General features: G+C 32.7%; 1 protein-coding gene across 5 annotated transcripts in view; it reads left to right on the top strand.

Annotated features, from left to right (window-relative positions):
* Ca-alpha1D (Ca[2+]-channel protein alpha[[1]] subunit D) overlaps positions 1-15,682 on the top strand; it is a 71,239-nt gene that overhangs the window by 19,834 nt on the left and 35,723 nt on the right. For all 5 annotated transcript variants that reach the window (XM_087413988.1, XM_087413990.1, XM_011052894.2 and 2 more), the window contains exons 4-17: positions 3,798-3,937; positions 7,178-7,284; positions 7,523-7,675; positions 9,564-9,757; positions 10,584-10,687; positions 11,879-12,045; positions 12,434-12,536; positions 13,075-13,220; positions 13,335-13,408; positions 14,068-14,219; positions 14,413-14,530; positions 14,616-14,708; positions 14,873-14,993; positions 15,121-15,212. In XM_087413988.1, the coding sequence (XP_087270114.1) occupies positions 3,798-3,937; positions 7,178-7,284; positions 7,523-7,675; positions 9,564-9,757; positions 10,584-10,687; positions 11,879-12,045; positions 12,434-12,536; positions 13,075-13,220; positions 13,335-13,408; positions 14,068-14,219; positions 14,413-14,530; positions 14,616-14,708; positions 14,873-14,993; positions 15,121-15,212 (1,764 nt within the window). The remainder of the gene's footprint in view (positions 1-3,797; positions 3,938-7,177; positions 7,285-7,522; positions 7,676-9,563; positions 9,758-10,583; positions 10,688-11,878; positions 12,046-12,433; positions 12,537-13,074; positions 13,221-13,334; positions 13,409-14,067; positions 14,220-14,412; positions 14,531-14,615; positions 14,709-14,872; positions 14,994-15,120; positions 15,213-15,682) is intronic.

Raw genomic sequence — 15,682 nt, 5'->3', positions numbered from 1 at the left:
TGAAAAGGACTAAAAATAATCGTGAGCGAATAGCAATCATCTCGTTATGAATGGCACCACCGGGAATCCCTTTGTGCGACTTCGTCGAATGTGAAATAAAGCAATTTTACTGATTATGACATATATATGCGCAAGCGTATGTGTGTCTGACTAAATCGAAGTGCCTCCTACAACAATAAGAGTGGTGGTTCCGTTCAACGAACCACACGAACCTCTATCGAATTATCGATTCCGAGACGGCATGTAGGGTTGGTGGCATGAAACTTATTCGAGCTGAAAGTTCAATAATTGTTCAATCTTGCTCAACATCGGCGTGTATGCTGCCCCGGCGCACTATAATCGGAAAATTCACATGTAGGCCGCTTTAGCGTGAGAATCAATTGAGATGATTCTATTCCCCGCGGCGTCGGACATTTCAAAAGTCATTTGTAATTTCGGATATTCGGAAACTGCACTCGAGCTCATTCACGGAGATAAGACTTCTTTGGTTCAAACCTCTATTGAACTTATATGTAGGGATTATCCATTCGCCTGTGTGCACAGAGAGGCTACTCGATAACAACTCGAAATTCAGTTTTGCGTCATATTATGCACGTGCTAAAGGGATCGCGCCTTGTCGTGCCTTGCCAAAGGGTGTGACTTCGTTTTACGTCACTCAAAGGACATTCCTTGCGCTAATTAATACCGGGAGGAAACTTTGCTGAGATTAGGCCAACGGGAAATTTGCGGAAAGCTAATTGTGTAAACGCAAAATCAATTATGACAGCTTAATGGTTGTTAATAATAGAACGTAAAAATATTGATTTTTCAAATCTGTTAATTTAAGAAAGAGATTTTATCCCTTTTTTTATCGGGATTGTGAATTCTACTTACAAAATGGTGAAGTAGAAAATATAAAAAGTGTTTTGAAATTAGAGTAAATAATAAACGATATTATATCCGAGATAACATGTTGCATGCAAAATATGTCACTCAAACTCATAATAATTATAAGCAGATCAAATTTCTTTCGGAAAAATTGTTTGTAGATATTTATCGTACTGAAATTTTATAGAATTTTATATATATATATATATATATATATATATATATATATTTAATTAATCTATTTTTCACGCTTTTTTTCTATCCGATGTCACTCTTTTAGCATCTCCGGAGAAATGGGAAACAAAGAACAACGCCTCCGGGAAAAGATTCGAATTTATTCGCAAACTCTAAAAACTCTTGCAAATCTTAAGTTCGATTTTTATTTCTTTAAAAACTTTTCTTTGCGCGACTTAATCGAGATAAAACTTCGATATCTTTTATCGCCCAAGATTATATTAGAAAACTATATCAGAAATTTGCAATGCGTGCAATTGTATGCATCATGAGCGTATTGTAAATATTTTTATGAATATCTATTATCTTTTAGACAAAGAAAATTTAAATTTTTTATAATTCGGTCTGCGTTAATTCATGTGTTAAATTTAAAATAATGCAAAATAGCATTTGGTGTTTCCAGCAAACATTATCTTTTTATTATAATAATTTTCACGAAATAAGCAATTGATTGATCATATTTATAAAATTATTATGATTTAAGGAATATGAAGTGCCGAAAATTTTTCTTTTTACAAGTATATTAATTACTATATGCAATGTAGCAAAATTACATGCAGCAAATCGAATAGTTTAATCTCTTATAGGCAATAAAATATTTGTTAGTCGAATGCAATCTGTCATTTAATATCCAGTGACGAATCTATTATTCGGCAAGTACACTAGCGTAACATCTACCTTCCTAGACTTACTACCTGCTCTTCTCATATTTCGCTCATATTGCAGACATATGTGTTAATCCTCGTGTGACCAAGTAGAAAACTGTACGATATATAAGTATACTACAATGCATTTTCTAATGAAAAGTACTATCGTTATAATGAAATGTATATGAAAGTATAATTCGAAGAAGAGATAGACAATTAATTAAAGACTTAATTCATGTTCATGAGAAACGAATTTTAGAGAATGAAGCTGATGAATGATAGATGAAAAAATAGATAAAAAAATATAACTGTATTAATGTTTCAATTTTTTTTCATTTTTTCTCGAAAATATACTTGTGAATTATTTTTATTTTCATTAAATTTACGAAAAGACCTCAATAAAATAACAAGTGGTATGTATATATTTCAGTAAAAGAAAATTATAAAGTTGAAATCTGATGAAAGCAAATCCTCGAAAAGTCACGTCGTGAATTCATTCAAAGTGCTAAATAATGTTTACGCTCTTGAGGCTAAATTCGTAATAAAGCAAGTATTTGATAAAATATATGAGAAGACCAACCGAAAAAAAAACTTTCGGTTCCTCATATTTTACTTTATATTACTTTACATCTTCAAAGTGATGTAATGGCGCCCACGTGTCACACATCGGTGAGCAACACGGGCAGCCGGCAATATAATGCGCTCTTGAGCTTATTTCAACGGACCAATAATCGATCGATTTCGGAAATTAAACTTAATGGATGTGGCGCGAGAGAAGAAAAAGGGAGACAGAAAGGGTTTGTATCCTCTCTGTGGCCGCATTCGCGCCTTTCAACTTCCCTTTTAACATCCACCATCTCTGCGCGCCTTCTCCGCGTAGCAGCTTTTTTTCCTACCTCTGATGTGTACGAGCGAGTGCACTTCAGCCTTATTTTTAACCCATCGCTTCTTCCTTTTGTTTCGCCTGTTTTTCTCACCAAGGCCTGTACCATCCTTACCCTCTGCCCGCTGCAACCACAACACCATGCGTCGATTAACCCTTTTGCGCGATGGCCGACGATGTTACTGATACTACTGTCGACGAGTTATGCTAATGAGAAACTTTTGAGATCGAAAAGTTAGTCCTACATTCGTCAATGTATTTTATAAAATACATCTGCTTTGCGTTTTCTCTTGTTTTCACTTAAAGTATATTATTGCATTCTTTATGTTCTGTTTACATTACTCTCTGCTTTACAGAACTCATATATTCAATAAAATTACAATAAACTTTTTTGAGTCGAGCGATTATAAAATTTTATTAATCCTTCATCATAATCGATCATCATAATCGAGCATAAGAAAAGAAATATATGGGAGGTAAGGGAGGTAAAAGAAGTTCCAAAATGATATACAATTTTGTACAGCTGACATTGTAATTAATTAATTTTGTGACGCCATGTAATGAGTTAGTCAAAGTTCCGAAATTTTGAAAAGGGTTTTACTAAAGTTTTTGCTACTTAATTCTGCAAGCACGGGGGATAAGAGATTTTTAAAGAAAAAAGAAAGCAACAGGTTACGCAAATTCGAATTGCGAGTGAAAAATTACTGTACCCAAGTTCCTGAAAAAAATATCGACGCTAGTTGACACCCCTTTTCCCGAACGATTAACGATGATCATGTTCTTGTCGTAACTCGCCGTAATCCAACTGCAACCGCAACGCTCGTGCTTTAAATGTTTAACGAAGACGTTCGTGTACGTGCGCGCGAAATATTGTTTCCTTGGTCTCGTGCGTTTTTAATTGCAGCCCGTTGTCATTTGTTTTCACCGCTTGTTTTAATTGCCACCCTCGGTTGACGCCGAACCGACATGTCGCAGAGTCAAAATTGCGAAGGTGTCTTATCGCTTGACGCTTATCAATCAAAGTGGCCTCTTTCCGACGTTAAGACGGCAACAAGAGAGGCCTTTCTATTTGTAACTTTCCTCAAAGGTTCTTTTAGAGGCAATCGATCTACGCCAGTGCACCTCCCTTCATATTTTTCACGACGATTTTTCCTCTGGTGTTACAGGAGAAGATAGAGTACGTTTTTCTTGTGATTTTTACGGTGGAGTGCGTGATGAAGATCATAGCTTACGGCTTCGTCGCGCATCCAGGAGCTTACCTCCGTAATGGCTGGAACTTGCTGGATTTCACGATAGTCGTGATCGGGTGAGTACATTAACCTTGAAAATCTACGTTTACTTCCCCTCCTGCTTATAAATAGATCTAATCCTTCTTTGAGCGATTTTTACAGTACATTAATTGAATCTGTTAAAATTAAATTATTAGAATGAAATTAAATATACAATTTCTTTCCTTCTTCACTGCTAAATTTTTGGAGGGAGATAAACCACCCTGAGGGTGTAGTCACACACGCAAATTTCTCCATAAATTTATCTATATTTCAATTTTAATTTTCTATAGATTGATAAACATTGCTTAAAAATAACGTCTTTGTGACACTATAATATCCAATAATACTTCCAACGTTATTTTATAATAAGCTCATTTTTCCCCGAATTCGATGGCCGATGGGCAAGTGTCGACGAAGATAGCATCTAACAACCTATCTCGATAGCAAATTAATTGGACCAATGCCGACGTAATCGATAATGCATGGCGATCATATACTTTGATAGTGGATAGTTTGCACCTAGTGATGTCTTTTCAGTGCACATACTGTCAATGACGTGCGACGAACGGTAAGGTGCAGCGACAAGTAGTGCAACTCGAGTTTGGCGTTCGCTTATCACAGATATACCGATGATCAAGTTACTTTTATAAAATCTAATATACACTTTTAATAGAATTACATTTAATATATATTTTCAATAAAAAAATAAACAGAATTATATTTTATATAAATTTTCAATAGAAATAAACATAATTCTACACAGAACAATTGCATATTTTATAAAAAACGTAATGAAGAATATCGGCAGTATTTATTGTGCTTAAAATGCTTTTATCAATAGTGCTAAAATATTTATAGAAATTACAAGATCATAAATAATAAAGTGGTTTTGCACTCACTCTGTTATATGTATTGATTATACTAAACGCACTTAAACAAAGTTATTTTTTATGAAGTTATTATATTTTTATATTTTCGCGTATATTAAAATATTTAAAAGAGTTGACAAAAATATGAGACTCGCGATACAAACAAAAAAAAAAGCTGCACGTCATATTTATTTCATAAAAATGCGAGTACGCACGAGAACGTCTGAAGAAATAAAATTGATTTAAGCTTTACGAACCAATTGATCCGAACGTGTATTTCGCGAAGCGTAAATAAAGTGAAATTGACGGCGCGCCGAATGAGAGCGAAGACGGCGGCACCGGAAGGAAGAAAATATCACCTGAAAATCCCTTTCTTCATAGTGAGACGAAATGACTAGCTTTATTATGTCATATATGGGAAATTAGCAAAATAATCCCACGCACGTATGGTCGATCGATCGACATAATGTCACGGCTCATGTGTAAATTAAATTCAGTCGGATATAACAGCGGATCGGGAATTGAAATTTTACGAGTGCCGCTTAAGTCGATAATGTCCTAACAGGTCTGCCCTTTTTCATGTGATCGAGCGCTGATAATTCTCACCGCAATTAATAATTTGAATTGATTCTACACGTGGGATTTACATTTGTAATTGAATATGAGCGATATTTATTAATTTTACAAAGTACGCATTGCTTTCTCAAAAATAATAACAGTAATTTTCAGGGTTGATTACTTGTAACAGAGTTATAATTACAGTTACTTTTTCAATAATTGTAACTTAAGTTATATTTTTTTCTAACTAGCAATATATAATTTAATTAAAGTAATTTTTACAGTTATTTTAAATTATTCAACACACATAGACTGATGAAAATTAAGTATTCGGTGATTATTTCTTGTGATTGAAATCTCCTTTAATTATTATCTCCTTTAATTACTTTATCCCTACTAATCATCACACTGTATAAGTGTCTGCATTAAAAATAAAACTATAGGATATACTCTTTTAATATGTGAACACATCTTAATATTGATCTTATAATATTGATTCAAAAAGTATATATATTAATTTCTTATAAATAATACAGAATATAATCGAATGTTTAGTATAAATTATTAATGCTAAAAATATGTAAGTGTCTTATGTCTTATATTTAAAGCAATGCAAAAAATTACAAAAAATTAACAGAAATCTAATTGAAAAGTAACGACTTGTTATTTTTTAAATAATTGTAATTATAATTAGTTACTTTTATATAACAACAATTTTTCCAATCCAAACGTGTTCTTTCGACGCTTCGTTAAATAAAAGATATTTGATTCCATTTATTTCCCGATAACTTTGCGAGTAAGAAGCATGAAAAATCATTAAACGTAATTGCAACATTCCTTGCCACGCAAATAGAACAGTACTGTACAAGGTACTCAGTCTTGATATGCCTTTACTCAATTATTACTGTCACGATACGTAGCATAATATGTATATATATATATAAAATGTAAATAATGATATCTTATTTACTTACAATCATCGATTTTCATAGGATAAAGAGACGAAAGAACCTTGCAGATGCAGGGCGTAAAACATCGATAAGTTCGACAAACAGAGTATATCGGCCAACCCCCCTGCTGTTTTCCCGGTTAATGATCCGCGATGTGAATTTATTTCCGCAGCAAACGCGCGGATTGTTCGCAAAATTGATCTCAGATACGGTGGATTCGAATCGACAGGCGTAACTACCTGTTTCGGAGGCGAACATTTCGCGTATATCCGACTTGCCGTCTGATAGCTTTATCGTTTTCAGTTAACGACACGGCGAATCGATTCGTCTTAATGTCCCATAGGAAAACGTGCAGCACATCTATTCTCTTCCCTTATCGAATCGATCATTACACGGGGGCCATTATTCAAATGACATAATGCTTAATGCACGAAGAAAATGCAGCCGCTGCACTGGTAACATTTGAAAATGTCTCATCCGATACAATCGTTTCTTTCCGGTTGACTGTTCACCCTTAGCTCGTTTACGACAACGTCACGTACGTCGAACGTCCGCACGAAAATTGTAATTTAAAGGCGTGACAAGAAAGATTGCACATGCCGAGAACAAAAAGATGCTAAAAAGCTATTTTGCCTTTTTCAATGAATCTCATTTGTTGAGGAAAAATTTTCTTTTTCTCTTCTATCTTCCCTATTTTATGCCTCGTAAATGTTCTTGTAAATGCTGCCACACAGTGTTTATGGTGCTATTAGCCTTGGCACATAAAACTCCTTTCTTCAGGAACAAATTACGTTCTGGGAAAATGACTTTCGCAACCTTCATTATCAAGTCTTCATTTTATCGTCAAGTCATTAATCCTCTGTTGCATAGAAAATATTTTTTGCATTCCTCTTTACAGAATGATAAGCACGGTGTTGATGTTACTTATGAAGGAGGGTTTCGACGTCAAGGCCTTAAGAGCGTTTCGTGTTTTACGTCCTCTTAGGCTGGTTTCCGGTGTTCCAAGTAAGATTTTCCGATCAAAATATTAATGTGAATAATTTTATGTGCAAATAATAAATAAAGAAAGTTCTTTTTGATCTCTAGAGATCATATTAAAAATTAACAAAATTTAGATACAAATTTGTGAATAAAATGTTAATAAAACCATTAATTCTTTTGTTCAAAATCGAAAAGTGTTTCAGTTGTTAGAGAATTAATAAGAATATTGCATAATTGATAAAAATAAATTTATTTGCATTAGGTCTTCAGGTGGTCCTAAACTCCATTTTGAGGGCGATGGTACCACTTTTGCATATTGCTTTATTAGTTCTCTTCGTCATCATCATTTACGCCATCATCGGCCTCGAACTATTCTCCGGGAAAATGCACAAAACGTGCCGGCACAACATAACCGGTAAGTGCGTGTTCAGAATTTTTTTAATATACATAAGTTTAATAAATAATGTAACAACGTTCTCATGACGGCAATCGCGAATCGATGTTCTTTATTTTTATTATACTCTGAATTCTTTTGAAGCTTAGAGCTTTAAAGAAATACAATTTTGTATTTTCCTAATATTATTTTACAATTAATTTTTTTAATACATCATTAGAAATTAATTATGCATTAGGATTCTGTTAAATTTTTCATGAAATTTAAGCTAAAATTTTCTCCTGAAATTAATGTTTATCTTTTGCAAGATTTTATATGATCGGTGGAAATAAGTACATGTTTGTACATATTTCAGTTCGTATAATGTGACTTTTTAAAAAAACTATGATTCCTTTTTTTTAACAATAGAATACTTATTTATGAATGAATTCTTAAATCATAATACTTAAATTACGTCGAGACTTTTTCATGTGAAAGAAATTGATACAATGTTTTAATATATAATAAGAGAAGAAATTTACCTACATTTATTCCACATCCATTAAGAAGTTATAAAAAATTAATGAGATGTAATGCGGAATCCGTTAAATTATTACGCATTTCGCAGACGTTCCTAAGACTTGCCCTTTGATGATTAGAATAAAAAAAATTGGAAAAAGTTGGAAGGGAATCTGGCGAGGATCTCGAGGGGAACTTCTGGCTAAATCTTGAAACACACTTTACGCCGGGACGACTATTTTAGATATGATTCAACCGAGACGAGACGTAAAACTAACGCCTAATATTATTAAACGGGGAGAACAGTCTCTTGCATATAAAATACATAAAGCATAAGAAAATCAATTAATCCTTTATTTCATGGAAAGAAAGGAAATAAAGGACTTTGATTGGTTTATTTTCTTATGCATTATGTGTTATGCGTTATGCAAGAGTCTGTGTTCTTATCCATCTTAGCGTGAGAGGCGCACGTGTGACTTACTTTTGCGCGATGAACAACTGATTCACAGGAATATATGTAAAATAGCGTATGAATGTGTCGGACTCAGACAATACAAAAACTTCGAGAGAGAGAGAGAGAGAGAGAGAGAGAGAGTGTGTGTGTGTGTGTGTGTGTGTGTGTGTGTGTGTGTGTGTGTGTGAGACGAGAAAGAAAACAGTTTACTTCGCACAATGCCTTTGCTAAACTTCTTTCTTGCTCTGAAAATCTCTAGTTTTTATGTCCATATATAGAAACTTTTCAATTTTATTTTCAACAACTAAGAATAATTATATTCTATCCATATATATATATATATATATATATAGAATTAATTTGTATTAATTAATTAATAGTTTTTCGTATTTATGTTATGTTCTATTATTTTTATATAGATACATAGGATATTGCAGAGAAGCCAACGTTCATTTTAACAATCAATTAAAATAATTACTTCAACTAATTAAAATTAATTAATCGGTACTTTAATTGTATTTTCGATATTTCTCTGTCCTATACTTATGTGCTATTAATAAAGAAGCCAATTAGTTAGTAATTATATCCATTATTTTAATTTGATAAGAGATACAGATATGATTTTTTTTGCTATGCTGGCGGTATCAACCTAACGTAATTTAAAGTTTAACAAAGCAACGAATAATAGAGCTCCTTTAATCGATCTATGTACATATCGGAGAAGCTGAGACAGGCTAGTACATCGCCTTCGCGTTAGTGGAGAAAAGTACTAGTCTCAAGCCGTTTGCATATATGTAAAAAAATGTGCAAATATTTTAACGTGTTATTATGATACATTAAACTTGCTCGCTTGCTCGAGTCAATTAGAAGTTTTAGCGCAGAGTGCTGACCTTATTACGCTCCGCGACCGCCGTTATCCCGTTGGGATTAAAAATTTGGTTCATCTTTATATCGCAGACGAGATAATGGAAGATCCGATACCATGCGGCTCCGGAGGCTTCCAGTGCTATCAGATCGGATCCTACTACTGCAGCAAACAATTTTGGGAGGGCCCTAATTATGGCATTACAAATTTCGACAATTTTGGACTGTCCATGCTCACGGTCTTCCAATGCATCACCCTCGAAGGCTGGACGGACGTGCTTTATAATGTAAAATCACTGCACGTGTAATAATCATGTGTTTTTGTTTTATTTGACAGAATAATCATGTTCATATAATAGTCTTATCTAATCAAATATTAACATAGAAAAACATAAACCCTTTATTATGATTTTCTGTATTAATTCGCGTTATACTTGTATATTGGATCGGTGCAAAAGTTCGTGCCCGATTTATTATTCAAACTTCAAATAGCTGCTATTTTGTTAAAAATAAAATAAATCTTACTCTACCTGATGAAAGAATTTAAAAATCAATTTTTTTAAATGGTTTTGATAGAGTTATGAGCAATCAAAGTCAAAATTCGCAAAATATTCATTTCATTTAATTCGCAACTCAGGAAAAACGTAGAAATATTTTTAAAAAACGATTTTATAGGGAAAGTTTCAAGCTTTTTCAGGAAACAATCGAAAATTTGCTCAAATTTTTTTTGGGCACGCTACAGACCTACAAAGTGAAAAGAAAATTTTTAATTTTTTTGAGTTCGCAGTTTTTTTTTCTATATGTAAAAATTACAAAACTCATATAAATTAAAAAAATATAATAACCATTCGAAAGTAGAGATTTCAAGCTTTGAAATTCTTTTTTTTTTTAAATTTAAATTTCATTTATTTTTAACAAAATTGCAGCAAAATTGTTTAAACTTTGAATAATAAATCGAGCACGAATTTTTGCACTGATCCTATACATTAAAGATTCTAGCTATATATTTTTTTTGTAAAACTTTCAGACATCGTTGATTTTAAATAATAAACAAAAATCAAGCAGAATTCTTCGAGAAACTAATTCTCTTCATAATTTTGATTTATATGGTAGATCGAGGATGCGATGGGAAATTCGTGGCAATGGATATACTTCATTTCAATGGTCATTCTAGGGGCTTTCTTCGTGATGAATCTAATTCTCGGTGTGTTGTCCGGGTAAGTGTTGGAAAAAATTTTGTTCTACAGACAGAATTCGTCACAAAAAGAATAGCTACGTCCAAAGATTACAGTTCTTATATTTGTTTAATTTAATTTTACAAAATATTGAGAATAATAAATTTTAAACATCATGTATTTTATGTACAGATATATAAATGCGATATTTACTGATATATAATAGAATAATTTTTAATTTCCGCGATGCTTAAGTGATTCTTTAGTTACAAAACATTACAAGTATAATAAGCTTTAAGCAATAAGATATTAAGCCAATAGGTCAATTGCGAATTAAATGTGAAAAGAGTCATCGATTGGTTGATTTCTTACGGCTTAAGACTTATACCTATTATGTTTTGGGATTGAGGATTGCTTTAATCCGCCGAAGCAGCTTTTAACATCTATCTTTGGGAAGTTTTGCAATCCTTGATGAGGGAGAAAGGGGGATCAAGATAAAAATATCCCTTTCTTAGGTTGATATCACATATACACACGCACACACTCCATTGCGTATCGGTAAAGGATGCGCGGTTAATCGAGGTGTGAAAACGATATCGATGACAAGCGCGATTTAACTTCCTTCCCTTTTTACGTTTTATCCATCGCTTAATACCACACGCGCAAACACTCTCGTTATCGGAAACATCGCAAAATGCACGTTTGAAATACATTTCAAAGATTGCTCGAAAATAAGTCAAAATATCGACGAAATGTTAGAAATATATGTTCCTTAATGTTTCGAGATTCAATAAAAAGAATAAACAGTGCCGATTAATTATGCAAATAATAAAATTTTCTCTAGCTTAACAGAATATGAAATTTTATATATCAAAATTCACCGGAAGATATCAAACTTTTTATGGAGACGCGCGGTCGTCAAGAAGCGTTATTCTTAGAATAATTAGATCTTTAGTGGCATGGATCGTCTGTTCTACTTGTATAAAAGAAGAAAGACCGCGAATGTCGGAAGACAGCATTTCGCTAGATGTTTTCCGATACGAAAGCCGTATTTACATCATACTTGTCCTTGTTCGAGTGAGATCGAAGAAGTGGACAAATAAAGATCCCTTTTCACGCGTGTCTCGATTTCCGTTTCATTGCCTTTGAATGTTCCAATTACATGTCTCTCACATCGTATCTCTAATCACGACGCGGCATAATCGTATATGGATTTGTCTCGCTTTCGTACAGTGAATTTTCTAAGGAGAGAGAGAAGGCAAAGGCGCGCGGTGACTTTCATAAGCTCAGGGAGAAACAGCAGATCGAAGACGATCTTAGGGGTTACCTCGACTGGATAACGCAAGCTGAGGACATCGAGCCAGAAACTGATGAGCCAAAAATGTTACAAGATGGAAAAAGTACGTATTTATGTACAAAGGGAGAGAGAATTTTCTAAAATCAAAATGTACACTGAAGATAGAATTATAAATAATAATTATCAAAGGGATGAAATTTCAATCAAATGTTCGGTTACTATAACTAAAAATAATTTGGAAATTTTATACGATATTGTATAAACAGAAGTTAATTATTAATAAAAATAATTTGATATATATATATATATATATAAAATAATAGATTTTTATCTAATTGCGATATGTTTTGTATTATGCATTTATGCAAATGCGCATAGGAGTGCGTAAAATAAATTCGAGAAGTTGTTATACCAAATCCAATTTTATATGATGAAATATCTTTTCCTCCCTAGTTGAAGGTTGCTAATTAATTGAGTTTAATATTAAATAGCTAAGCAGCAAAATGAAATAGAAAGCACAGACCAATTGGAGGGTGACGAGGAAGGAATCCAACAAGAGTCCGTTTACAAAAAGAAAAAACGAGATTTAGAAAGGTAAATACGACATTGAATATCATCTCCCAAAATTAAGTCCATTTAAATGTTCATTTTAACATTAAAAGTATTGAGCGGTTATTAACCGTTTTCATTTTTTAAATTAATATTATATTTCTATAAAAAAAAAAGATAGGATTCTGAAATTTTTAATTTTTCAATAATTATATTCTTTATATTTAATTTTGCATTACATTCTTAATTTTTATAGTATGTAGTTTATTATGTAATTCATTTATTTAGACCTTTTAGTAAATAAGAAATTTGGTACTTTTAGTATTAAGAAACAAATAACCCTTCGCGATAACCATCGTCACAGATATTTCGACAAATCTCAATAATTGACTTCAGAAAGATCTTTCTCTGAAATACCGTTGTGCTTTTACATGTATGTGTAACACGAGAAATGTTAGTTATAGTAAAGATCAAAGCATCGTTTGTCTGACGAAGTTCGAAGATTCTCTAAACGTTTGTGTATACGAGCGAGTGTGAAGTTTAATCTACATGCATATTTCTTTTGTGATACGAATATTCACAGAGTGAACAGGCGGATGCGAAGAGCCTGTAGAAAGGCTGTGAAGTCCCAGGTCTTCTATTGGCTCATCATAGTTCTGGTCTTCTTGAATACTGGCGTTCTCGCCACGGAGCACTACGATCAGCCAGAATGGTTGGACCACTTTCAAGGTAAATATTGTCGCGTTGCTACTTGGTGGAAATAATGTCGACTGCTGTTTGTCTTTAATTATAAATCCATTCCGGCACCTTTAGTGATGCACTTTTTTCTTCTTTTATTATTAGAAATCACGAACATGTTCTTCATTGTGCTGTTCTCCATGGAGATGATATTAAAAATGTACAGTTTAGGCTTTCAGGTGAGTGACTGCTACATCATTTTCCAATTTTGCTAATTTGAAATTATGACGAAATTAATTAACCCTTAAATGCCACTGGGGGATCTTCAATCGTATACTATCTCAAGAGTATAACTCTAAATTTTTAGCAAAAAATATTAAAAATGAAAAAAAATTAATTTATTTATTACAAAAGTATGCTTCAAAAACTCTAGGAATAGTATACACTTTTTTATGCTGAGATTCAATTAACCCCGTGTGATATCTGCGTGATTTTTTTAACATGTGACGTTTAAAGGTTAATATTGATATTACATTATTCAAGTAATGTTCATTATTTATAATTATTGATATGTATTTTTACATTGGTGAATATATATACAGAGTGTTTCTTCTAACTTGATCATTTAAAATATCTCCGTTGTTTTTGATGATATGGGAAAATACTACAGGGAAAAATTGTTCGATTGGAAAGGACACATATTTATAAGCAAAAAATTTTTTTCAAGTATCATTTTCTGTATCATCCAAATCAACGGAGATATTTTAAATGAGGAAAATTAGAGAAAACATCCCTGTATATGTGTGTATGTGTGTGTTACATAGAAAGATACGTAGTACTCTTAAAAAATATAAATAAAATGTCTATCAATCTTCAGATATTATAATTTACTTTGCAGGGTTATTTCGTCTCGTTGTTTAATCGTTTCGATTGCTTCGTCGTAATCGGTTCGATCACCGAAATGATACTTACAAATACACGTGTAATGCCACCTCTTGGCGTTTCCGTACTTCGTTGCGTCCGGCTGCTCAGGGTATTCAAAGTAACGAAGTGAGTAGAGAGTCAGTCAAATCTTACAGACATAAATTAAGTTTATCAAACTGTACAAAATTATGCCATCGATATTTCATCACAAAACGATACATCAGTATTTTTGAAAGAAATATAAATTAAATTTTAACGCAAGAGATAAATGTAATATGCGCGATGAAAGATGTGAGTTGCGTTATTCTTCTGTTTGCAGATATTGGAGATCACTGTCGAATTTAGTGGCCTCTTTATTGAACTCGATACAATCGATTGCCTCGTTGTTGCTCCTGCTTTTCCTTTTCATCGTAATCTTTGCTCTTCTGGGCATGCAGGTAGATACAGCGCGAATGATCTATAACGATGTAATGACACAAACATCTTTTCATTATTTTTCTTCGAAATTTATCGTTTGAATAGGTCTTCGGTGGAAAATTCAATTTCAGTGATAATGAGGAGAAGACGCGCCATAATTTTGATAGCTTTTGGCAAAGTTTACTCACCGTATTTCAGGTATCTAATTATTTCATAAAAAAACTTGTTGCAAACACATAAAAACTATAAAATCGCAAAATTGCATTCCTGATTCATTATGAAATTTGATTCTGAAATTTAATTTAATTTCTTATTTTTCCTCTATGTTCTAAAAATAACGCTCGGCTTCTCTGCATCTCTAGATATTAACCGGTGAGGATTGGAATGCTGTGATGTACATCGGGATTCTAGCTTATGGTGGCGTCGCCGGTATCGGTGTACTCGCCTGTGTTTATTTCATTATTCTCTTCATATGCGGTAATTGTATCCTTTATCGAAAAAGATGACTCGGCGACGAAACAATCGTCCCTTTCCTTCTCGCGCAAGTGTAATATCGATTCGGTCTGATTTAATAAATTTTAATTGATCCTTGACAAAGATAGCAACGCAGATATCCTCTTGAACGTGTTCTTGGCTATCGCTGTCGACAATCTCGCCGATGCCGAGTCCCTGACTGCCATCGAAAAGGAGGCCGAGGAAGAGGTGAGTTTGACTATATATATACAATAATATGAAGACATAGATACATAATGTACTAGATTGCCGATGATTTTGAGGACAAGACATAACGTGAATTTAAGGATTTTCTCATTTTTTAACAAAATGAGAAAATTATGAACAAAATTACAGATTTTTTATATTGTATTTTTTTTAAAGTAATATAAAAAATTTGGCAGAGATTTATAAATCTAGATAAAAAATTATTTTAGTAACAAGTAGACATGTTTATCAAATATAATTAAAATAAAATAAAAATTATAAAATTAAAAATGATATTGTTAAACATAAATATTGATCTTATTGATCTGTTTTATATGTATATAACATTTATTTTTATATGGAAAGTATATATATTTCCAATAACAGCCACTTTTTGCCGAGATTATACACTTGATATATTCTTAATATATACACAATATACTTCGTTAAATTCGTTTTATTTATGTTGAAAT

Source organism: Acromyrmex echinatior, chromosome 1, assembly GCF_024713525.1.
Source record: "Acromyrmex echinatior isolate Ae372 chromosome 1, ASM2471352v2, whole genome shotgun sequence".
Lineage (NCBI taxonomy): Eukaryota > Metazoa > Arthropoda > Insecta > Hymenoptera > Formicidae > Acromyrmex > Acromyrmex echinatior.
This window is presented reverse-complemented; position numbering and strand designations above follow the sequence as displayed.